The sequence below is a fragment of the Oncorhynchus clarkii genome, chromosome 22, assembly GCF_045791955.1.
Source record: "Oncorhynchus clarkii lewisi isolate Uvic-CL-2024 chromosome 22, UVic_Ocla_1.0, whole genome shotgun sequence".
Classification (NCBI taxonomy): Eukaryota; Metazoa; Chordata; class Actinopteri; order Salmoniformes; family Salmonidae; genus Oncorhynchus; species Oncorhynchus clarkii.
The window spans coordinates 12,784,749-12,809,053 of record NC_092168.1 but is presented as its reverse complement, the minus strand read 5'-3'; the positions used below and the strand labels follow the sequence as shown (position 1 = coordinate 12,809,053).

Genomic DNA, 24,305 nt, shown 5'->3' with positions numbered 1-24,305 from the left:
CTTTACTCAGTACTTTTCTGAAGGACCTTTGGCAGCGATTACAGCCTTGAGTCTTCTTGGGTATGATTCTACAAGCTTGGCACACCTGTATTTGGGGAGTTTCTCCCTTTCTTCTTTGCAGATCCTCTTAAGTTATGTGAGGTTGGATGGGGAGTGTCGTTGCACAGCTATTTTCAGGTTTCTCCAGAGATGTTCGATCGGGTTCAAGTCCGGGCTCTGGCTGGGCCACTGAAGGACATTCAGAGACTTGTCCCAAAGCCACTCCTGCATTGTTTTGGCTGTGTACTTATTGTTGATGTCCTGTTGGAAGGTGAACCTTCGCCCCAGTCTGAGGTCCGGAGTGCTCTGGAGCAGGTTTTCAACAAGGATCTCTTTGTACTTTGCTCCGTTCATCTTTCCCTCGTCTCCCAGTCCTTGCCACTGAAAAACATCCTCACAGCATGATGCTGCCACCACCATGCTTCACCGTAGGGATGCTTTCAGACTTCCTCCAGACGTGACTTGGCATTCATGCTTGGCATTCAGTTCAATCTTGGTTTCATCAGACCAGAGAATATAGTTTCTCATGGTCTGAGAGTCCTTTAGGCGCCCTTTGGCAAACTCCATGTGGGCTGTCATGTGCTTTTACTGAGGAGTGGCTTCCGTCTGGCCATTCTACCATAAAGGCCTGACTGGTGGAGTGGTGCAGAGATGGTTGCCCTTCTGGAAGGTTTTCCCATCTCCACAGAGGAACTCTAGAGCTTTGTCAGAGTGACCATCGGGTTCTTGGTCACCTCCCTAACCAAGGCCCTTCTCCCCCGTTTGATCAGTTTGGCTGGGTGGCCAGCTCTAGGAAGAGTGTTGGTGGTTCCAAACTTCTTCCTTTTAATAATGATGGAGGCCACTGTGTTCTTGGGGACCTTCAATGCTGCAGAAAGGTTTTGGTACCCGTCCCCAGATTTGTGCCTTGACACAATCCTGTCTCGGCGCCCTACAGACAATTCCTTCGACCTCATGGTTTGGTTTTTGCTCTTACATGTCCTGTCAACTGTGGGACCTTTTATATAGGCAGTTGTAGAAACATCTCAAGGATGACCAATGGAAACAGGATGTACCTGAGCTCAATTTCGAGTCTAATAACAAAGCGTCTGAATACTTATGTAAATAAGGTATTTCATTTAGTTATTTTTAATACATTTGCCAACGTTTAAAAAAAACTGTTTTCACTTTGTCATTATGGGGTATTGTGTGTTGAGAGAAAAAATGATTGAATCAATTGTGGATAAGGTTGTAACGTAACAAAATGTGGAAAAAGTCAAAGGGTCTGAATACTTTCCGATTGCACTGTATATGCAGCCAGTCTATAACATAATGGATACAGCGAATGTTAAAGTTCAACAACAGAATAACCTCAAAACATCAAATCTTAGCAACTATCAATTCAAGCCCACAAAGCCATATTTAAGTGATTATGCCCTCGAAGCCGGTGTTTGGAGGATATATTGGCACGGGTGTTGTTAGGCCCGAGACGAGGTCGAGGGCTGCAAATATATCCTCCTAACACCGACTTCGAGGGCATTATCACTTTTATACAACGGGTTACCAACATATTCAAATAATGATTGACATAGTTTCATTAAATGTTAATTTGATAAATGTATTCATACTATTTCATCCTTCCACAAGATTTAGTCCCGACACAAATCAAGGGTTACTAGAGACGCGACCCAGTCGTTCAGTCTTTTTGTTCTGTATCTATGGACGCGACCCAGTCGTTCATTCTAAATGTTCCATTGCCATACTGGCTGCTTTTTATAGTGTAGATCAAGTGTATAAGTTGCCTGGATGGGCTGATGAGACAGTGGATTGCACAGTCAGATGGAACATATTAAATAGATATTTTAACATCATAGATTTAGCCGGTGGCAACTTTTGTAATAGACACCGTCTGGAATGTGGTTTTAACCAATCAGCATTCAGGATTAGACCCGCCCGTTGTTTAAATGACAGTGTCTTCACCACATTAGACTTCTATACAAGGCCTAGATAAGAAATCTAAATGATAGCTCTTGTGTAGAAGGGTCTGGTGTTCACAAAGTTTGACAGTTCTAAGCTTTAAAGCTGACAGACATCGGTGTCACGGTACTTGTAGCTAACAAAATGGCAGAAAGCCTAATGCGAAGTGTAGTTTAGTCTGTGAACAGCACCAATTATAGTACAGTGTCAGTTGGATTTCCAAGGGCTGTTTTGTTCTTGTCAACTGTTGAGAATGTTTTACTTTTTGACAGAACTGTCAGTTTTGAGGCGTTGCTGTCTATTACACATTGAAAGGGTCAAGACTTTTACCTATTCAGTTTTGAGATACGATTCTCCCCAGCCCCCACGCTCTCCTAGCCAACACATACCACACTCCCTGCCCCTACGAGAACTCCAACATCACACTGAGCAATATCCCAGCAATTGTCTGTGCTTGTGCCTGTCCTCTTTTTTTTTTAAACTGCTGATTGATGTGTAACCTGCGGGCTACGGCTCGTCTCTCTTTTCTCTTGAGAACATGAGCATGCAGCAGCGAGTATTGTGTCAACACGGGGAGGGTTCTGTCATGTCAGATAAGGTGTCACTTTCCTCTCAGCACAGCCAGGCTCCACTTTCTCCCGCCTTCCCTTCTCTCCCTTTCCTCTACCCTGTTGTCTCCCAAGTGCCCTGCCATCAGCACCAATGAGTTCAGACAACCATGGTCCTCACACCATACAATATTTTTGGGGAGGGGCTTTGCACCCTAAACGCTCACCTGTTCCTATCCAAGCCCCCCCCCCCCCCCCATTCCACTCCACCCCAGCCATCACCTGCCTTAACTAAAACTTTCAGGAGCAGCCTCTGTCAATAAATGGAAGAAAAACTCCAACCACAACAAAAACACAATAATGTGTCTAGCCGCCATCACGTAATTTTTCCAATACATACATGCAGGCATGTACATACACTACCGTTAATTGTGGTCCCTGAGTGAATTATTCATACTCAATTAGGCCCGAGAGGCAGGCAGTAACTGTCGAACACCAGAAGTACATTTCAGTGATTAATTTTGCGCGCCGCACGGCCCTAATTGTTGTTTACCACTGGCAATCTCGACCCCGTGTTATTTTTATGCAGACATGATTACCTTCGATACAGTTTGGAGCACTGGGGAAATGAATTCCTTTATTGGCTGCAAGAGACACATTTCTGTCAAGCGAGTAGACATTTTCAGACCTGTATATTGTTGATGTGCACTTCTTATCCAATCGGTCGGTCAAAAGGGCCTACAACTGGGAACATTAATAATGTCCAATGCAGCCGTTTTGCTCTTAATATCAAATCATTTCTGGGTAACAATTAAAAACCTTACTGTGATTGTTTTCAATTAAAATGGTCAAAAATAAACAAAAAGTAGCTTGTTAGAAAAGAGCAATTTCTAAAGCAAGACTTTTGCCAGGACTGTCTGGGAGTGGTCTCAGTGGGGAGGGCAAAGCTGAAAACTAGCGGTTATTGGCAGAGAGGTTTGGAACTCTTTCTTGTTGGTCTATTAACTCATTTACCGCCTGGTGATAAACTCCATCTCACCAAAATGGGCTGAAATTTCAGGCGTTCTTTTTAAATATCTCTTACACTAAAAGGGCATTATCATAATTTTCACAATTTCACAGTATTATTCCAACCTCATAGTGTGGAAATATCTAAAACACAGGCAAATCATGTTTTTGACTGCACTGGGCCTTTAAGATGATGTTAAGACAGATTAGCAAGGTAATTATTAGTTCACTCAATCGTCCATGTATATTGATATGAGTAGTCAGTCCTGGCAAAAGTCAATGGAGTGTTGACAATTTCATTTAACCTTCATTTAGCCAGGTTAGTCATTAAGAACAAATTATCCTTTTACAGTAAAATAATTACCTTGTTTGTCAAGAACCCTAGTCTATTCACAAATGCTCAACATGATATGGCTTTGGTTTTACATTTCTGTGTTACGACATTTATATGCGACAGACCCCAACTTCCCCTGATTTAGAAAATATGTCTGGGGTGACTATAGCAGTGCAAACGTGCGCTGGGAAATCTCTCATGGCACGGCAGATCCGACGAGAAGCCAACACTCCCCCTTACCAGATTGTCACTTTGAGTATTATGTCACTGGATCCCTCCAGGCCATATGTTATTACACGTGCACGCATGCACACGTTCACTGAGGAGATCTCGTCAGCACAGACTGTAGTATTGGTAAGTCTTTTTGACCCGTTCCTCCTGATTGGTATCAAACTAAGTAGGGCACATTCCATAGCAGAGCCTTTTGTAAATGAACATCTGTGTTCCTATTGCACAAGTTCAGTTGTTACCTCCTCGTTTCTAAACGTTTTCTCCCTCCTGAACACAAATCTGATTTTCATTTGGCGTCAAATAATTGCTTGACCTTGGAACCCTTTTGCATTGAGGAAACAGAAGGGCAGATGTTCCAGTTCAAGGGCTGCAGTCCAAATCTCTACCCTACTTAGCCAAGTGTCCACTTGTTCACGCTCCCTCATTGATTTTGAACCATTGGATTGGTATAAGTATGTGTTTAACCATATTGCTCACACCTGTCCATTCCTTGTAAATCCATGAAAGTGCACACTTCGGGGTGGGGGGGTGTATGGCGAATCGGAGGGCAGCCTGAGAGTGTTGTGTATTGTTTTTAGGGATGTGTGCCATGCCAGAAAGAGTGGAAATTATGTGTTGTGTGTCAAATAGCGAGTGAAGACAACTGAATGGTGTCTTGTTTGACAGGTTGGACTATTACATTGGAGCAGAGGGGGTAGATTGAGACAATGTGTTGTGTAGCCTCACCAAAGCAATGGAACTAATGTGCATCGTTGACACCGGAAAGTAAACACTGTTGTTTAGAATGTCGGAGGTGATGAAAATATTGTGCTGTACAATAGCTGTAAGACAGACTTTGATGCTGCTTTTGCAGCCGAGGCCTAGGGTTTTGCCCAGGCCCAGTCTTCTGAATAAGTTATTAACCTACTCCAACGAAGGCCATATTTGGCTGTTATTATTTCTGTGGTTAAATACAGGACTGACCGTTTCATTGTTAAGTACCTCTCTCTCTACTGAGGAGGGCAGTGTGTGCGTGTGGGTGTAACTGCCTGTATGTGAGTCTGTCACTGTCTCATTGTTTGCCCTAGCCTGTGGACAGCATTGGCACCTTTTAGGCACCTTGTGTACTGGGAAGGACTGGAGGCGATCTCATTGCTAGCATGTGTAACCCAAACTGCCCTTGTAGTGAAGAATCTGTTAGAATTGAGACTGACTATTTTTGTACAGGATGATATCTAATAGTCTACAGGACTGAACGAGAGACAGTCTGCACATATACAGTGCATTGACTTTTTCCTCATTTTGTTACATTACAGCCTTATTCTAAAATTGATTCAATTGTTTTTTCCCCTCATCAATTTACACACAATGCCCCATAATGACAAAACAAAAACAGTTTTTAATTCATTTATTTTTGCTAATTTATTAAACATAAAAAACATCACATTTACATAAGTATTCAGACCCTTTATTCAGTACTTTGGTGAAGCACCTTTGGCGGCGATTACAGCCTAGAGTCTTCTTTGGGTATGACGCTACAAGCTTGGCACACCTGTATTTGGGGAGTTTCTCCCAGTCTTCTCTGCAGATCCTCTCAAGCTCTGTCAGGTTGGATGGGGAGCGTTGCTGCACAGCTATTTTCAGGTCTCTCCAGAGATGTTCGATCAGGTTCAAGTCCGGGCTCTGGCTGGTCCACTCAAGGACATTCAGAGACTTGTCCTGAAGCCACTCCTGCGTTGTCTTGGCTGTGTGCTTAGGGTTGTTGTCTTGTTGGAAGGTGAACCTTTACCCCAATCTGAGGTCCTGAGCACTCTGGAGCAGGTTTTCATCAAGATCTCTCTGTACTTTGCTCCGTTCATCTTTCCCTCGATCCTGACTAGTCTCCCAGTTCCTGCTGCTGAAAAACATCCCCACAGCATGATGCTGCCACCACCATGCTTCCCCGTAGGGATGGTGCAGGTTTCTTCCAGACGTGACTCTTGGCGTTCAGGCCAAATGGTTCAATCTTGGTTTCATCAGACCAGAGAATCTTGTTTTTCATTATTTGAGAGTCTTTAGGTGACTTTTGGCAAACTCCATGTGGGCTGTCATGTGCTTTTTACTGAGGAGTGGCTTCCGTATGGCCACTCTACCATAAAGGCCTGATTGGTGGAGTTCTGCAGAGATGGTTGTCCATTTGGAAGGTTCTCCCATCTCCACAGAGGAACTCTGGAGCTCTGTCAGAGTGACAATCGGGTTCTTGGTCACCTCCTTGACCAGGCCCTTCTCCCCCGATTACTCAGTTTGGCCAGGTGGCCAGCTCTAGGAAGAGTGTTGGTGGTTCCAAACTTCTTCCATTTAAGAATGATGGAGGCCACTGTGTTCTTGGGGAAATTCAATGCTGCAGAAATGTTTTGGTACCCTTCTTCCCCAGATCTTTGCCTCGACACAATCCTTTCTTGGAGCTCTATGTACAATTATTTTGACCACATTGCTTGGTTTTTGCTCTGAAATGCACTGTTAACTGTATTTTAAATTTTTTATAAATGTGGATTTATTGGCACGGCTGTTGTTATGCCCGAGACGAGGTCGAGGGATGGTAAACCGTGCAAATATATCCTCAACACCGGCTTCGAGGGCATTATCACTTTTATACAACCGGTTACCAACATATTCAAATAATGATTGACATAGTTTCATTAAACGTTCATTAAACGTTAATCTATTTCAGAATAAGGCTGTAACGTAACAAAATGCGGAAAAAGTCAAGGGTTCTGAATACTTTCCGAAGGCACTGTACAATGGCTTGTACTGGTGCATTATATGTGACGTAATATGCCTATATAGTATTTATTTAATGGGAGCATACTTGGTCCACATATGACCAACCTCACTCAAACTTGTGTGTTCATGTGCCCTTGACAGGTTGAATTCACGGGAGTGAAGAAGCAAGCCAACGGCAATTCCCCTGAAAGCTGCTTTGTCTAGAATGAGCCCTTGAGACACCCCCCCCCCCCCCCTTCATCATAGTCTTCCTCGCAGTGTCCATCCAGCCGGACGGCGGATGGTGTTCATCTTACACCCCCAAGAGGAGTACTGAGGCCATTGTCCTCATCCTCTTCATCAGTTTCGCTTCCCAGGAGTGGTACCCTACAATGAATTCCTACAGTCGACAAGGTAAGAGTTTGTCTGGGCCTGCTAACAGTAGCCAGCGAGCGGCCCTAGCACCCTGGGAATTGAAATGCACTCTGGGAATCGTAGTATGCTGTGTAAAAGCAATTGTATTTCTATGGTGTGAAGACCTATTGCGCGATAGAAGCTTTAGAAATGAGCTTCAAAGTGCTTTTTTTTATGTCGCTTTGGAACTAAACTGTAAATTGAATACATTCAATTATTTAGCTGCAATGAATAATGAATCACAGGCCTAATGAATGTCATTTGACCCAATATTATTAAGGCCATAGATCAAATTCCGATTTAAAACAGTTTAGATGTAATTGTAACATTATTTTGTATGATCTGAGTCTTAGATGGTTTTGCATAAGGGAAATTGCTGGGGCTTACATTCCTGGGGCCTACATCCATACATATACATTGCCGCTGCTAAATGCATATGGGGGAAACGATGAGTACGTTTACATGCACATGAATAATACAACATTAAACATTTTATGGCAGAAGGAAGTATGACTACTAATGAGCGTAAGCTCATAACCGAAGTTTGCATATGCGATTTTTAAAATACCTGGTTTTCCGTGCAATCTAGAATTGTTAGGGCATGTCAACAGCTTAGTCGGCGTTCCAGCGGTGTATTTGATCTGTGTATGTGGCAGCAGCTGTAGCACAAGCCTCCCTCTTATGCGCAAGCAGGATTGGGGAGTAATGGATTACAAAAATCTTGTCATCAGATTACAGATACTTTTGAAAAACTAGAGGATTACTTTGAGGATTACTTTGACATTCGGAAAGGAGGTTTGGGAGAAACTTGACACTTTTCTCAATGACATTCAAATCAGGATTGAAAAACGTGCAAGTTTAAGTTTGTTCCACCTAAGCGAGAGACCACTATGATGATAAGCCAAATGTGTTTGATGGATTGCGGGAAAAGAGCAGGAATAGGCTTTTGTAGGCTACAGTCCAAGCTATGTCTTCCAGTGGTGCGACTGCTGTCGGCATCCAAAGATTATCCAACTTGAATAAAAGCTTGGAGGTAAGGATGACAGCAGTGGTGTAGTCCACGGCGATACGGATATCACTTATTATTGATCACTACATAGCACATTGATGTGATTGTGAATTACACTGCTGCTCTCATTTTTAGCTACAGTATTTGCGCCTTACGGATTGTGGTTGTTGTGGATGGCTGTTCACAATGTGTATTTGAACACAATAATGGTTGAATTCAAGAAGCTTAAGCTGCCTATCAATCTTTGTTTTCAAAACCAGTGGACAGCCAGTGAAATATGCACTCTTGCAACAGCTGCATAGTGCGGATCCCAGCCTATGGAATAAAAGTGGGGCTTTTATTGCTCAATCCAAATCATGCTGATGAAAAATATTATCCATAGGCCTAATGGACACAAGCTCAAACTCGCACACTTTTGATAGACTTGAAGGGGCAATCTGTAGTTGTGACCGTGTGTGTGTTTGAAAGAGTATTTTCCAGTAAGCAACAATTAGTTTACATTCATTAGCCTACTTTTTTTCCAATATTTCTGTCATTCAGTAATATTTATTCCCATAGTAATTCGTAATTTTGTAACATTTTTTAAATCATAATATTATTAATGAAAGCATAAAGATGCTGAAGAAATACAGTGCTGTACAGTATATGCTTTATCTGGCATTTTGAGGTTGCATGAGGTCGCCCACACTCACTTTAAACATTTGGATAACAAAGCATTTAAAGCATTTTTAATAGAAGCCGCCTGCATTTGTTTATTAGGCTACTGTACAGTCTGACAAATAAACATAGTCTACAGTACATACTGTTGTAAACGTGGTAAAGAGCCTAATTCCTTACATAAGGGAGAGCAGGTCATGTCCAGACTTTCTCGGTGACCTCAAGTACTCATTAACTCTGTCTTTAATGCTTTTTCGGGTTGCATCAGTCATGGACAGACACTTTTGAGACACAGTATTAATGATGAACACCCGTAGGTTCACTTGTAAACCACATTTGCCTGTGGATCCATCCCAGTTGATATTCTGCGTCCACTCGTAGTATCTCTCTTTGGTTACACACATCCTTGGAATAGCAGAACAGCATAACGGTCGGGATGGCCCTTGCTGTGCCTGGTGAGCAGTTGGTCAAGTTCTATTGTCGTTCAATGACTCAATCTCGGTCTTCAAAGTTTGAATCTGAACCATGTGCACCTACATCAGATGAGCAGAATGGTACCGCCCTGAGCCCCCATCAATTACAGTGGCCTATGATAGAAACGTTAGATCAATTAAGAATTAAAAGTACACATTATAAGAATCTAGCAAAACTAACCGCTTTCTTGGCAACCATGCACTTTTTTGGTGTGGCTTGTTGTCCAGCCCTTTGTCTACTGATCTCCACAGATGGGGCTATAAAGAGTCTATTGTCCTGCTGATAGGGCTACACCTGCTACAGTACACTTGTGAAAAACAAGTGTTTGAAAATCTGTTTTCAAAATGCCTCCAGCTGTCCATCACTACTGTAAATAAAAACACAGCATCTTGTTTTCATCCTGTTTACATTCTTTATTTTAAGCACAATGTCACAAATCATTTGTATCTACCTTTCCAATTTCTTTTAGAGTTTGGGATTTACAAATGCGTGCTTTTCATGTCATTTTTTGCTAAATCCAGTTTAAGTATAACTTTTGACTGATGCCTTTAGTTAGAGGTCTAATGCTCTAATATTGAATAATTTCTGCCCTCCAAATTCATACAGTGGGGAGAACAAGTATTTGATACACGGCTGATTTTGCAAGTTTCCCTACTTACAAAGCATGTAGAGGTCTGTAATTTTTATCATAGGTACACTTCAACTGTACGAGACGGAATCTAAAAAAATCCAGAAAATCACATTGTATGATTTTTAAGTAATTAATTTGCATTTTATTGCATGACATAAGTATTTGATCACCTACCAACCAGTAAGAATTCCGGCTCTCACAGACATGTTAGTTTTTCTTTAAGAAGCCCTCCTGTTCTCCACTCATTACCTGTATTAACTGCACCTGTTTGAACTCGTTACCTGTATAAAAGACACCTGTCCACACACTCAATCAAACAGACTCCAACCTCTACACAATGGCCAAGACCAGAGAGCTGTGTAAGGACATCAGGGATGAAATTGTAGACCTGCACAAGGCTGGGATGGGCTACAGGCCAATAGGCAAGCAGCTTGGTGAGAAGGCAACATCTGTTGGCGCAATTATTAGAAAATGGAAGAAGTTCAAGATGACGGTCAATCACCCTCGGTCTGGGGCTCCATGCAAGATCTCACCTCGTGGGTCATCAATGATCATGAGGAAGATGAGGGATCAGCCCAGAACTACACGGCAGGACCTGGTCAATGACCTGAAGAGAGCTGGGACCACAGTCTCAAAGAAAACCATTAGTAACACACTACGCCATCATGGATTAAAATCCTGCAGCACACGCAAGGTCCCCCTGCTCAAGCCAGCGCATGTCCAGGCCCATCTGAAGTCTGCCAATGACCATCTGGATGATCCAGAGGAGGAATGGGAGAAGGTCATGTGGTCAGATGAGACAAAATAGAGCTTTATGGTTTAAACTCCACTCGCCGTGTTTGGAGGAAGAAGAAGGATGAGTACAACCCCAAGAACACCATCCCAACAGTGAAGCATGGAGGTGGAAACATCATTCTTTGAGGATGCTTTTCTGCAAAGGGGACAGGACGACTGCACCGTGTTGAGGGGAGGATGGATGGGGCCATGTATCGCGAGATCTTGGCCAACAACCTCCTTCCCTCAGTAAGAACATTGAAGATGGGTCGTGGCTGAGTCTTCCAGCATGACAACGACCTGAAACACACAGCCAGGGCAACTAAGGAGTGGCTCCGTAAGAAGCATCTCAAGGTCCTGGAGTGGCCTAGCCAGTCTCCAGACCTGAACCCAATAGAAAATCTTTGGAGAGAGCTGAAAGTCCGTATTGCCCAGCGACAGCCCCGAAACCTGAAGGATCTGGAGAAGGTCTGTATGGAGGAGTGGGCCAAAATCCCTGCTGCAGTGTGTGCAAACCTGGTCAAGAACTACAGGAAACGTATGATCTCTGTAATTGCAAACAAAGGTTTCTGTACCAGATATTAAGTTCTGATGCATCAAATACTTATGTCATGCAATAAAATGCTAATTACTTACTTAAAAATCATACAATGTGATATTCTTTATTTTTGTTTTAGATTCCGTTCCTCACAGTTGAAGTGTACCTATGATAAAAATTACAGACCTCAACATGCTTTGTAAGTAGGAAAACCTGCAAAATCGGCAGTGTATCAAATACTTGTTCTCCCCACTGTATCTAAGGGGAATGGTTTGCGCCATTATTAGTTACATTGTTTTAGTTTGAACGTGCAGACAGGCACTAAGATTAGCGGGAACTTTTCCCTGGTCAGCGCTATCATTAATGAAATGCCCCTTAAAGTGTTGCTCTGTGCTTCCCAGTGGGGCGGTGTGGGGGTCTGGAAGGATATTGACCTCATCCCGTCAGTTGAGGATGCCTGGTCATTCTTTAAAAGTAACTTCCTCACCATCTTAGATAAGCATGCTCTGTTCAAAAAATGCAGAACTAAGAACAGATATAGCCCTTGGTTCACTCCAGACCTGACTGCCCTCAACCAGTACAAAAACATCATGTGGCGGACTGCAATAGCATCGAATAGTCCCTGCGATATGCAACTGTTCAGGGAAGTCAGGAACCAATACACGCAGTCAGTCAGGAAAGCAAAGGCCAGCTTTTTCAAGCAGAAATTTGCATCCTGTAGCTCTAACTCCAAAAAGTTCTGGGACACTGTAAAGTTCATGGAGAACAAGAGCACCTCCTCCCAGCTGCCCACTTCACTGAGGCTAGGTAACACGGTCACCACTGATAAATCCACGATAATCGAAAACTTCAACAAGCATTTCTCAACGGCTGGCCATGCCTTCCTCCTGGCTACTCCAACCTCGGCCAACAGCTCCGCCCAAGCCTCCCCAGCTTCTCCTTTACCCAAATCCAGATAGCAGATGTTCTGAAAGAGCTGCAAAACCTGGACCCGTACAAATCAGCTGGTCTTGACAATCTGGACCCTCTATTTCTGAAACTATCCGCCGCCATTGTCGCAACCCCTATTACCAGCCTGTTCAACCTCTTTCATATCGTCTGAGATCCCCAAGGATTGGAAAGCTGCCGCAGTCATCCCCCTCTTCAAAGGGGGAGACACCCTGGACCCAAACTGTTACAGACCTATATCTATCCTGCCCTGCCTATCTAAGGTCTCCGAAAGCCTAGTCAACAAACAGATCACTGACCATCTTGAATCCCACCATACCTTTTCCGCTGTGCAATCTGGTTTCCGAGCCGGTCACGGGTGCACCTCAGCCACGCTCAAGGTACTAAACGATATCATAACCGCCATCGATAAAAGAGAGTACTGTGCAGCCGTCTTCATCGACCTGGCCAAGGCTTTCGACTCTGTCAATCACCAAATTCTTATCGGCAGACTCAGTAGCCTCGGTTTTTCTAATGACTGCCTTGCCTGGTTCACCAACTACTTTGCAGACAGAGTTCAGTGTGTCAAATCGGAGGGCATGTTGTCCGGTCCTCTGACAGTCTCTATGGGGGTGCCACAGGGTTCAATTCTCGGGCCGACTCTTTTCTCTGTAAATATCAATGATGTTGCTCTTGCTGCGGGCGATTCCCTGATCCACCTCTACGCAGACAACACCATTCTGTATACTTCTGGCCCTTCCTTGGCCACTATGCTATCTAACCTCCAAACAAGCTTCAATGCCATACAACACTCCTTCCGTGGCCTCCAATTGCTCTTAAACGCTAGTAAAACCAAATGCATGCTTTTCAACCGTTCGCTGCCTGCACCCGCACGCCCGACTAGCATCACCACCCTGGATGGTTCCGACCTAGAATATGTGGACATCTATAAGTACCTAAGTGTTTGGCTAGACTGTAAACTCTCCTTCCAGACTCATATCAAACATCTCCAATCTAAAATCAAATCTATAGTCGGCTTTCTATTCCGCAACAAAGCCTCCTTCACTCACGCCGTCAAACTTACCCTAGTAAAACTGACTATCCTACCGATCCTCGACTTCGTCGATGTCATCTACAAAATAGCTTCCAATACTCTACTCAGCAAACTGGGTGCAGTTTATCACAGTGCCATCCGTTTTGTTACTAAAGTATCTCTACCTGCACATGACCATCTGATCATTTATCACTTCAGTGTTAATCTGCTAAATTGTAATTATTCGCCTACCTCCTCATACCTTTTGCACACAATGTATATTGAGTCTCTTTTTTTTCTACTGTGTTATTGATTTGTTTATTGTTTACTCCATGTGTAACCCTGTGTTGTTGTCTGTTCACACTGCTATGCTTTATCTTGGCCAGGTCGCAGTTGTAAATGAGAACTTGTTCTCAACTAGCCTACCTGGTTAAATAAAGGTTACACACACACACACACCACACTGACCAAAAAGTTATTTTGTTGGCATTGACGTATGTCCCCATTACCAGTAAAACATAATCAAAACCTATTTCTTTCACTTACTGGCTGTGCTGTTTGTTGTTCATTTGTTCAGTCGTTTCATTCTCAACCAGGATTGCATCATACATGTCAAGCAGTGAAGTTTCAGCTCTGTCTGTCCTTGGCCTCTCTTCCTCAGTACGCACTGTCACTGTGTCCATTTCCATCTTGTCCAGCTGTGTATGTAACATTTCACGTTACGCTATCCCTGTTTCTTGTCTGCATCGAAGTAGCGGTCCTTGTACATAGCATCGAGCATGGTGGCGACACAGTAAAGAGAAAACGCCACCGAATCGCTTGTGTGGGCAGTTTTGTTGCCGGGGAAAACTGTTGTCAAGGGCAACTGTTTCATTCGCCAATGTGGGCCAGTAAAAATATCCACCTCGTCAGGATAAAGGACCATCTTCACTCCATAGAAACTAGTCAGCACTAACGTTGCACACTAGCTGATAGCTAACTGGTTAGCTTAGCATTGGCAAAGTCAGAATGGGCATGTACAATCCGCTGTTATGTGACAGAATCGGTGGCATTAGAATTAGGAATTAGAATACGAATACTACACTGAACAAAAATATAAATGCAACATGTAAAGTGTTTGTCCCATGTTTCATGAGTTGGAAAAAAAGATCCCAGAAATGTTCAATACTCACATGAAGCTTATCTCAAAATTTGTACACATTTGTTTACATCCCTGGCAGTTTTGTTGAGCAGGCGTTTCAATTCCATGACAGAGGGTATCACGTCTGCTGCAGGCACAGTTGATGAGCTTATTTCTCAAGTCAGTTGTACGAATGGAGCTAGCTAGTGTGTTCATGTTTCCAAGTTTCAAACATGTTCTCAAATGCAATTGAAATGGCAGCAGCGATATGACACCAGCACATTCTTGAGCATGCAATACGACTTTCCTCAGTACGAAATCCTCGATGACCCACTGTGCTGTCAGACTCAGCATGCTCATGGGGCTGATATCGCTGGTCCAAATCTCAGTCTTGAAGTTAATAGTAGTGACGCTATTACTGTGTAACTCCGGTAGGGCAACATTTGAAAAATAGAAACAAAGGGAAAAAAAGGTACCGTTGCTCGATCACTCGGCGAAAGCCAACATCACCCATGACAGAGAACGGTTGATTGTCAAGGGCAATGAATTCCATTATCTTGGTGTTTTAATGGATTTCGCCTTTGAGTTTTCTTGTCTTACTCTTTCAAATGACTGCTCGACTTGTTGACTGCTCGATCCACTGAGCAGACATTGTGGGGTAGGTTAGGAATGCTGTGTTTCACGTGTAGCGCTACATTTTATGTGGCGTCATGGCCGATTTTAATTAGGGCCGATTTTAATTTTCATAAAAATCGGTTATCGGCCTCCACGAGGAAACTGCGTGGCAGGCTGACCACCTGTTACGCGAGTGCAGCATTAAAAGGACCTTGTGGCTTCAAGGAGCCGAGGTAAGTTGCTAGCTAGCATTAAACTTATCGTATAAAAAACAATCAATCTTTACATAATCATTTGTTAACTACACATGGTTGATGATATTACGAGGTGAACTAGCTTGTCCTGCGTTGTATATAATCAATGCGGTGCCTGTTAATTTATCATCGAATCACAGCCTACTTCAACTTCGCCAAACGGGTGATGATTAAACAAAAGCGCATTCGCAAAAAAAGCACAATCGTTTCACAAATGTACCTAAACACAAACATCAGTGCCTTTCTTAAAATCAATACAGAGAAGTATATTTTTTTTAAACCTGCATATTTAGTTCAAATAAATTCATGTTAGCAGGCAATATTAACTTGGGAAATTGTGTCACTTCTCTTGCGTTCAGTGCAAGTCAGGGTATATGCAACAGTTTGGTTCGCCTGGCTCGTTGCGAACTGTCTGAAGACCGCAATTAATTTGCCAGAATTTTATATAATTAGGATATAACATTGAAGGTTGTGCAATGTAACAGCAATATTTAGACTTATGGTTTCCACACGTTCAATAAAATACGGAATGGTTCCATGTTTATTCATTCAGTGAAATGTTTTGTTTTCGAAATTATAGTTTCCGGATTTTACCATATTAATGACCAAAGGCTCGTATTTCTGTGTTAAATATATTATAATTAAGTCTATGATTTGATAGAGCAGTCTGACTGAGCGGTAGTAGGCAGCAGCAGGCTCGTAAGCATTCATTCAAACAGCACTTTACTGCGTTTTGCCAGTAGCTCTTCGCAATGTTTGATGCACAGTGCTGTTTATGACTTCAAGCCTATCAACTCCCGAGATTAGGCTGGCAATACTAAAGAGCCTATAAGAACATCCAATAGTCAAAGGTACAGTTGAAGTCAGAAGTTTACATACACTTAGGTTGGAGTCATTTAAACTTGTTTTTCAACCACTCCACAAATGTCTTGTTAACAAACTGTAGTTTTGGCAAGTCGGTTAGGATATCTACTTTGTGCATGACACAAGTAATCTTTCCAACAATTGTTTACAGACACGTAATTTCACTTTTCCAGTGGGTCAGAGTTTACATACACTAAGTTGACTGTGCTTTTAAACAGCTTGGAAAATTCCAGAAAATGATGTCATGGCTTTAGAAGCTTCTGCTAATTGACATCATTTGAGTCAATTGGAGGTGTACCTGCGGATGTATTTCAAGGCCTACCTTCAACCTCAGTGCTTCTTTGCTTGACATCATGGGAAAATCAAAAGAAATCAGCCAAGACCCCAGAAAAAAATGTAGACCTCCACAAGTCTGGTTCATCCTTGGGAGCAATTTCCAAATGCCTGAAGGTACCACGTTCATCTGTACAAACAATGGTATGCAAGTATAAACACCATGGGACCACGCAGCCGTCAAACCACTCAGGAAGGAGACCGTTCATCTCTAGGAGACAGAACGCTACTTTGGTGCGAAAAGTCCAAATCAATCCCAGAACAACAGCAAAGGACCTTGTGAAGATGCTGGAAAAACAGATACAAAAGTATCTATATCCACAGTAAAACGAGTCCTATATCGACATGACCTAAAAGGCTGCTCAGCAAGGAAGAAGCCACTGCTCCCAAACCGCCGTAAAAAAGCCAGACTACGGTTTGCAACTGCATATGGGGACAAAGATCGTACTTTTTGAAGAAATGTCCTCTGGTCTGATGAAACAAAAATAGAACTGTTTGGCCATAATGACCATCGTTTTGTTTGGAGGTAAAAGGGGGAGGCTTTCAAGCCGAAGAACACCATCCCAACTGTGAAGCACGGGGGTGGCAGCATCATGTTGTGGGCGTGCTTTGCTGCAAGTCGGACTGGTGCACTTCACAAAATAGATGCCATCATGAGGACGGAAAATTACGTGGATATATTGAAGCCTCATCTCAAGACATCAGAAGTTAAAGCTTGGTCGAAAATGGGTCTCTCAAATGGACAATGACTCCAAGCATACTTCCAAAGTTGTGGCAAAATGGCCTAAGGACAACAAAGTCAAGGTATTGGAGTGGCCATCACAAAGCCATGACCTTAATCGTAGAAAATTTGTTGGCACAACTGAAAAAGTGTGTGCACGCAAGGAGGCCTACAAACCTGACTCAGTTACACCAGCTCTGTCAGGAGGAATGGGCCAATATTCACCCAACTTATTGTGGGAAGCTTGTGGAAGGCTACCCGAAACGTTTCACCCAAGTTCAACAATTTAAAGGCAATGCTACCAAGTACTAATTGAGTGTATTTAAACTTCTGACCCACTGGGAATGTGATGAAATAAATAACAGCTGAAACAAATAATTCTCTCCTACTATTATTCTGACATTTCACATTCTTAAAATAAAGTGCTGATCCTAACTGACCTAAGACAAGGGACTTTTACAAGGATTAAATGTCAGGAATTGCGAAATACTGAGTTTAAATGTATTTGACTAAGGTGTATGTAAACTTCCGACTTCAAATGTATATGAAATACAAATGTTATAGAGAGAAATAGTCGACGCGTCATAATTCCTATAATAACTACAACCTTAAACTTCTAAACTGTGAATATTGAAGATCTGGGAATATTGAACCGCCAGCTTTCATATGTTCTCATGTTCTGATCAAGGAACTTAAACATTAGCTTTTTTATTTGGCACACACTTTTACTTTCTTCTCCAACATTGTGTTTTTGCATTATTTTAACCAATTTGAACATTTTTCATTATTTATTTGCGACTAAATAGATTACATTTATGTATTATATTAAGTTAAAATATATGTTTTTATTCATTATTGTTGTAATTGTCATTACCAATATATACATATACAAATCATCTGATTTAATCGGTATCTGCCTTTTTTGGTCCTCCAAATCTGTATCTGCGCTGAAAATGTTATAAACGAAGATGTTTTCATCATCCTCGTTAAAATAGGCCTGTACCGATGTTGGCATTTTTAGCTAATATCGTCTGATTCCTATATGTTCACTGATATATTGTGCATCCCTATAACCTACCCAACCCTGTGCGCGAGTGAAGTGTGTTCTGCATTCATCAAAAGTCCCTTCAGGTAGCCTGATTTCAGATGTGTTCATGTAAAAAGGATTATTAGGGAAATCGTTCTTTTTGCAAAGTATATAAATGTTTTAAACAGAGTATAATATTAATCTGACTAACCACAATAATACAATTGTATTATACAATTATAAACAATTGTATTGTTGTATGTATGTAACCATGCTCCTTGAGTCCTTTATGAGCCTCAGGCCACAGATCCCTGATCACAAGTCTGAGAGAGAGCAATCAAGATCCCTGGTGGTGTTGCCCCACTAATTCTTTAGAATGATCTAACAATGTAAAGAGCTTTCCCTCACCATGGGTCTGGTTGGAGACCTGGGTGTCACCTTCTGCTGCCTCGGCCTGTTAATCCTTTTAAAGAAACAGGATCTGAGAGAGGGAACTTTCAGCCAGGGACCCCCAACTGTTTCACCATCCATGATCCAGCAGGGATCACCCACCCAACACCACAAAGATCCTGGTTGTCTCAACCGGGCGAGGTCAAACTTTTTAATTGCCTGTCTGACCGACCGTCATTCACTTTTGATTATTTGTACAGACAGATGGAAATACGCACTCTCTTTCACACACATGTGCACATACAGTACCAGTCAAAAGTTTGGACACACCTACTCATTCCAGGGTTTTTCTTTTCTTTTTACTATTTTCTACATTGTAGAATAATAGTGAAGACATCAGAACTATGAAATAACACATATGGAATCATGTAGTAACCTAAAAAGTTGTTAAATCTCAAATATTAAATATATATTTGATTTCTTTTTCAAAGTAGCCACCCTTTGCCTTGATAACATATTTGCACACTCTTGGCATTCTCTCAACCAGTCCCTTGTTAAAAGTTCATTTGTGAAATTTCTTTCCTTCTTAATGCGTTTTGAGCCAATCAATTGTGTTGTGACAAGATAGCCCTATTTGGTAAAATACCAAGTCCATATTATTGCAAGAACAGCTCAAATAAGTAAAGAGAAATGACAGTCTATCATTACTTTAAGACATGAAGGTCAGTCAATTCATAAAATGTCAAGAACTTTTCAAGTTTCTTCAAGTGCAGTCACAAAAACCACCAAGCGCTATGATGAAGCGCTCATGAGGACTGCCACAGGAAAGGAAAACCCAGAATTACCGCTGCTGCAGAGGATACGTTTATTAGTGTTACCAGCCTCAGAAAGCCCAAATAAATGCTTCTGAGTTCAAGTAACAGCCACATCTCAACATCACCTGTTCAGAGGAGACTGTGTGAATCAGGCCTTCATGGTTTAATTGCTGCAAAGAAACCACTACTAAAGGACACCAATAACAAGAAGAGACTTGCCTGGTTCAAGACACACGAGCAATGGATGTTAAACCGGTGAAAATATGTCCTTTGGTCTGATGAGTACAAATTTGAGATTTTTGGTTCCAACCGCCGTGTCTTTGAGACGCAGAGTAGGATGATGATGATCTCGGCACGTGTGGTTCCCACCGTGAAGCATGGAGGAGGTGTGATGGTGTGGGGGTGCTTTGCTGGTGACGCTGTCTGTGATTTATTTTGAATTCACGGCACACTTAACCAGCATGGCTACCATGCTGCAGCGATATGCCATCCCATCTGGTTTGTGCTTGGTGGGTCTATCATTTGTTTTTCATCAGGTCAATGACCAAACACACCTCCAGGCTGTGTAAGGGATATTTGATCAAGAAGGAGAGTGATGGAGTGCTGCATCAGATGACCTGTCCTCCACAATCACCCAACCTCCACCCAATTGAGATGGTTTTGGATGAGTTGGACCGCAGAGTGAAGAAAAAGCAGCCCCCAAGTGCTCAGAAAATGTGGGAACTCCTTATAGACTGTTGGAAAAGCATTCCAGGTGAAGCTGGTTGAGAGAATGCCAAGAGCGTGCCAAGCTGTCATCAAGGCAAAGGGTGGCTACTTTGAAGAACCTAACATATAAAGTATATTTTGATTTGTTTAACACTTTTTTGGTTACTACATGATTTCATGTGTTATTTCATAGTTTTAATGTTTTCATTATTATTCTACAATGTAGAAAATAGTCCAAATAAAGAAAAACCCTTGAATGAGTAGGTGTCCAAACTTTTGACTGGTACTATACACACACGCAAACACACACAATCCCCTAGTGCCTGCTCCTCCCCTCCGGTAAATCTGTCCCTGTGCCAGACTGCTTGGGTAAGCTTATTCTGGGAACACAACCCAAGCATGCCGGAAGCAGCAGCAGCAGTGGAGGATTACGATGCCACAGTGAGGGACACGGTAGACCCCCTAATTGAGATGTCTTAATGATTTATTAATCGAGGCGCTGCCGTCTTACACTGGGAACACAGGCAATAATCCCTCTGACTCCTCTGAAATTGAGAAATCTTCTCTTCTCTCCTCTCTGTGCTTTTTAGGGTGTCATTCTCTTAAATTCCCACAGTTTGCACACAATTAAGGCTGGAAGGTGTGTGTGTTTGTTTTCGTAAATATCACATTTATTTATTGTGATAGTCTGATGGTTTGTTGTCAGGCTTTCTGTCCAAGCCCCACACTGTAAAACTTTCCCCTGTAAATTTACAGCATTATTTTGGCACCAGAGTTGGCAGCTTAGTACTGTAATTTTGCTTTACAGCAGAGATGCTGTAATATATTTCACAGTACTATTTTCCTTACTGTAAAACATATTACAGCCTCCCCTTTGTAAATTTAGAGAGATGATGTCATGTTTTACGGTAAAGAAAATAGTACTGTGAAATACAGGAAACAAGGTGCCATAGATCCTGCAACTTCCTGGCAACATTGTGCTGGTTGTGCGCAGGGCTGCGTTCGTTTTGATGCCTGGTCATGGTTAACTAGAGGAAGAACTATAACTTTTTATACATGAGGAAATACCACCGCCACACCTGGCTCCCTATGACCAATGTTCCCTCCAATTTTTTGGGGCACTGAGCAAAATGTTGATCTTGTGATTGGAAACTGGAACGTTGTGTGAATTATGTGCAACTTCCGATGCACATTTACAGTGAACACAGAGGCTGTACCCTTACAGTTTTAAACAGTAGCCAATAGGTTATTGTGGCTATTTGAGCATAATGTAGGCCTACCAACAAAACCAATGGAGCAAATCCCATAACATTTTCACATTTTGGTTTCTCTTTACAAAAGTCTGTTGTATGACACTGCAGAGCAGTGCCAACGTTTCTGTTTGACATGTGGAGTTGTCGCGACAAAGTTCATATGTGAATCTGTCTTGTTGTAAATGTTTTATGAGAGTACTGCTGGGCAGAAATATATATATTTTTAAATGCTTTCAAACAACATGAGTTTGCTTTTTAATGTTTTTCCTTAACAATACTTATGGACACACAGATAAAGAATCAAATAAATAAATTTCCAATTTTCTAAAATAATCAGCCCAGAGAAGGAGTGACGAAGTGAGTTCTGGGCATACTTTGCTCAGGGAAGGAACCGGGCCCACTCACCCTGCCGATCCTGGTAGTGACTCCCCAGCTCCTAGTTGGTCCTCTCCGCCTACCCGTTGGACTGAGGCTGGTACCCAGATGTGAGGCAGGCCATGGCCCCCAGCTTCTCAATGAAGGCTCTCAATACCCGCGACATGAATCGGGGGCACGGTCGGAGAGAATGTCCTCCAGATGGCCATAGTACCGGAAGACCTTCTGGAACAGTGCCTCAGTGACGTGGAGAGCTGTAGGGAAACCAGAGAGAGAGAGAGATACAACGGCAGGATTTAGAGAATCTGACCATAACAACCATAATAGTGGTGAAACCATCAGACGGAGGGAGATCAGTAACGAAATCTATGGACAGATGGTATCAAGGTTTCTGAGGCACGGGAAGGGGTTTCCCTGCTGCAGTGTGCCTGGGAGATTTATTTTGGGCACATACGAAGCAGGAGTTGACATAGGGGGCGACATCCTGCACCAAGGTGGGCCACCAATACTTTGCAGGGATGAATTGAATGGTGCAGGTGATACCTTGTCGTCCAGCGCCCAGGTCAACAGCTGATCCCTTTCCCGTGTGGGTGTAGATACGCTCAGGAGGGCAGGTAGCAGGCGCATGTTCCATCTCCGGAGCCTGGTGGATGTCCACATCTACGTCCCAAAACATGGGGCCAATGATACGGGAGGATGGAATGATGGGCTGGAGGGCACCTACAGGACTCTCAACCAACGTGGATCCACAGGGTAAGGGAAATCATGTCCTCCGGCATCCTGGTGACCAGGCGGTGATTTTCATCCTCGACCAGGAGATGGTGGGGTTATGACGTTGGAGCCACGGGAGGCCGAGGATGACTTTGTGTACGGGTGCGGTGATGATGAGGAAGGGAAGGCTTTTTTGGTGCATGGGTCCCACGGTGAGGGTGAGTGGTGCTGTGATGTGTGTGATTGTTCCGGATCCCAATCGTCTATTATCCAGGGCTTGGACGAGAAAAGGAGAGGAGAAAGGGTACGAGGTGATGTTTAGGGACGAGGCGAGGGCCTGGTCGATGAAATTCCCCACAGCACTGGCATCCACTAGAGCTGTAGCGACAACAGCTGAGGGACAGCCAGCCAGTGAAATGGAAACCAGGAAGGGTTTGTCGGAAACCAGCTGTCTCCGGTGACTTCGCTCTGCATGGAGAGGTGTGTGACTACTATCTCCATGGGATCAGGCTCTGCCTCAGGATGGCTAAAGGAGGAGGGCGAGGGAGTTTCCGGCACTCCTGAAGAAGGTTGTCAATACGGATGGCCATCGCGATGAGCGAGTCCAAGGAAAGGTTGTCGCCCCGGCACGCCAACTGCGTGTGGACCTCCTCGCGCAGTCCTCTACAGAATAGGGTGAAGAGCACTGGTTCATCTTATACGCTGGAGGCTGCCACAGTCCGGAAGGTGAGGGTGTACTCCGTAGCGGTCTGGGCACCCAGCCAGAGTTGGAATAGTCGCTCACCTCCCTCTGCCCTCCGGTGGATTGTCGAAGACCACCCTGAACAGAGCCATGAACCTCTCGTAGGAACCCAGCTCTTCTTCTCCTCTCTCGCAGATGGCTGTAGCCCACTTCAACGCCCACCCAGTCAGTATGGAAATGACTGTGGCAACCTTGGAGCTCTTGTTGGTGGGAGATTAATCAAGGTGATGATGAGGTCCAGGTGTGTGTAATAATGGAGTGTAGTCTGCGTAATGATGGTGCCAGGACCGGTGGTTAATAGAACAGTGATTTTGAGCGCTGGAGAGGGGGAGCAGGATTAGGGAGTGACATAGCGACATTCTTTGGGCTTATCTAATATTTTGAATGCTAGAAAGTGAGCAAAATTATTATTATATTGTATAGAACTATAAAAACAAAGAAGGCTATTCAAATACCTATTTTTTTACTAGTATAATAATGTCTCTCCCTCTGTTTTATGTCATTGGCGTTACTGCCTTGAAAATCACTCATTACAAAGATATACAAGGACCTTGAGAATTCCCTTCAGTGGCAAACGTTTATCGGGGGAGTGGTCTATATACAAGAAAATTATTAGCTGATCACACACAGGTGTTACTACTCCTACTGGTGGTACAATGTTATCCTGATGGTAAAAATGATTTAAAGCCATTAAGCTTTCATATTAGTTGATTTAAAATGAGAAGATGTACCCAAATACATTTAAATCAATAAAAATCTGTCTTGCCCAAATGCCACCGCAATTCAAGAACAACCCACCAACATCTCTCCCGGTCTTCCTAGACTGCATCGCTACTTAGCTGCATCACATAGACTGAAGTCATATGGAGACATGCAGCCCAAGACAGTCAGGCTATGCCCTCAAGTGCTTTCATTTTTGCTTTTGTATGGCATCGTTGGGGAGAATTCCATTGGAAGAAGTTGTCAATACAGTACCAAAACCAAAGAGACTTTATTGCAGGATGAATTCTTGAGTTCAGTGTGTTTTCTATTGCCTAAGTGATGTGAAAACCACATCTTTGTAAGATATTTTCTAATGCCATA

The 24,305-nt window shown here is 43.0% G+C and overlaps 1 protein-coding gene across 2 annotated transcripts in view; it reads left to right on the top strand.

Annotated features, from left to right (window-relative positions):
• Nucleotides 1-7,013: 7,013 nt before the first annotated feature.
• LOC139380414 (histone deacetylase 4) overlaps nucleotides 7,014-24,305 on the top strand; it is a 227,265-nt gene continuing 209,973 nt past the window's right edge. For both annotated transcript variants that reach the window (XM_071123071.1, XM_071123070.1), the window contains exon 1: nucleotides 7,014-7,251. In XM_071123071.1, the coding sequence (XP_070979172.1) occupies nucleotides 7,230-7,251 (22 nt within the window). In that variant the 5' untranslated portion in view covers nucleotides 7,014-7,229. The remainder of the gene's footprint in view (nucleotides 7,252-24,305) is intronic.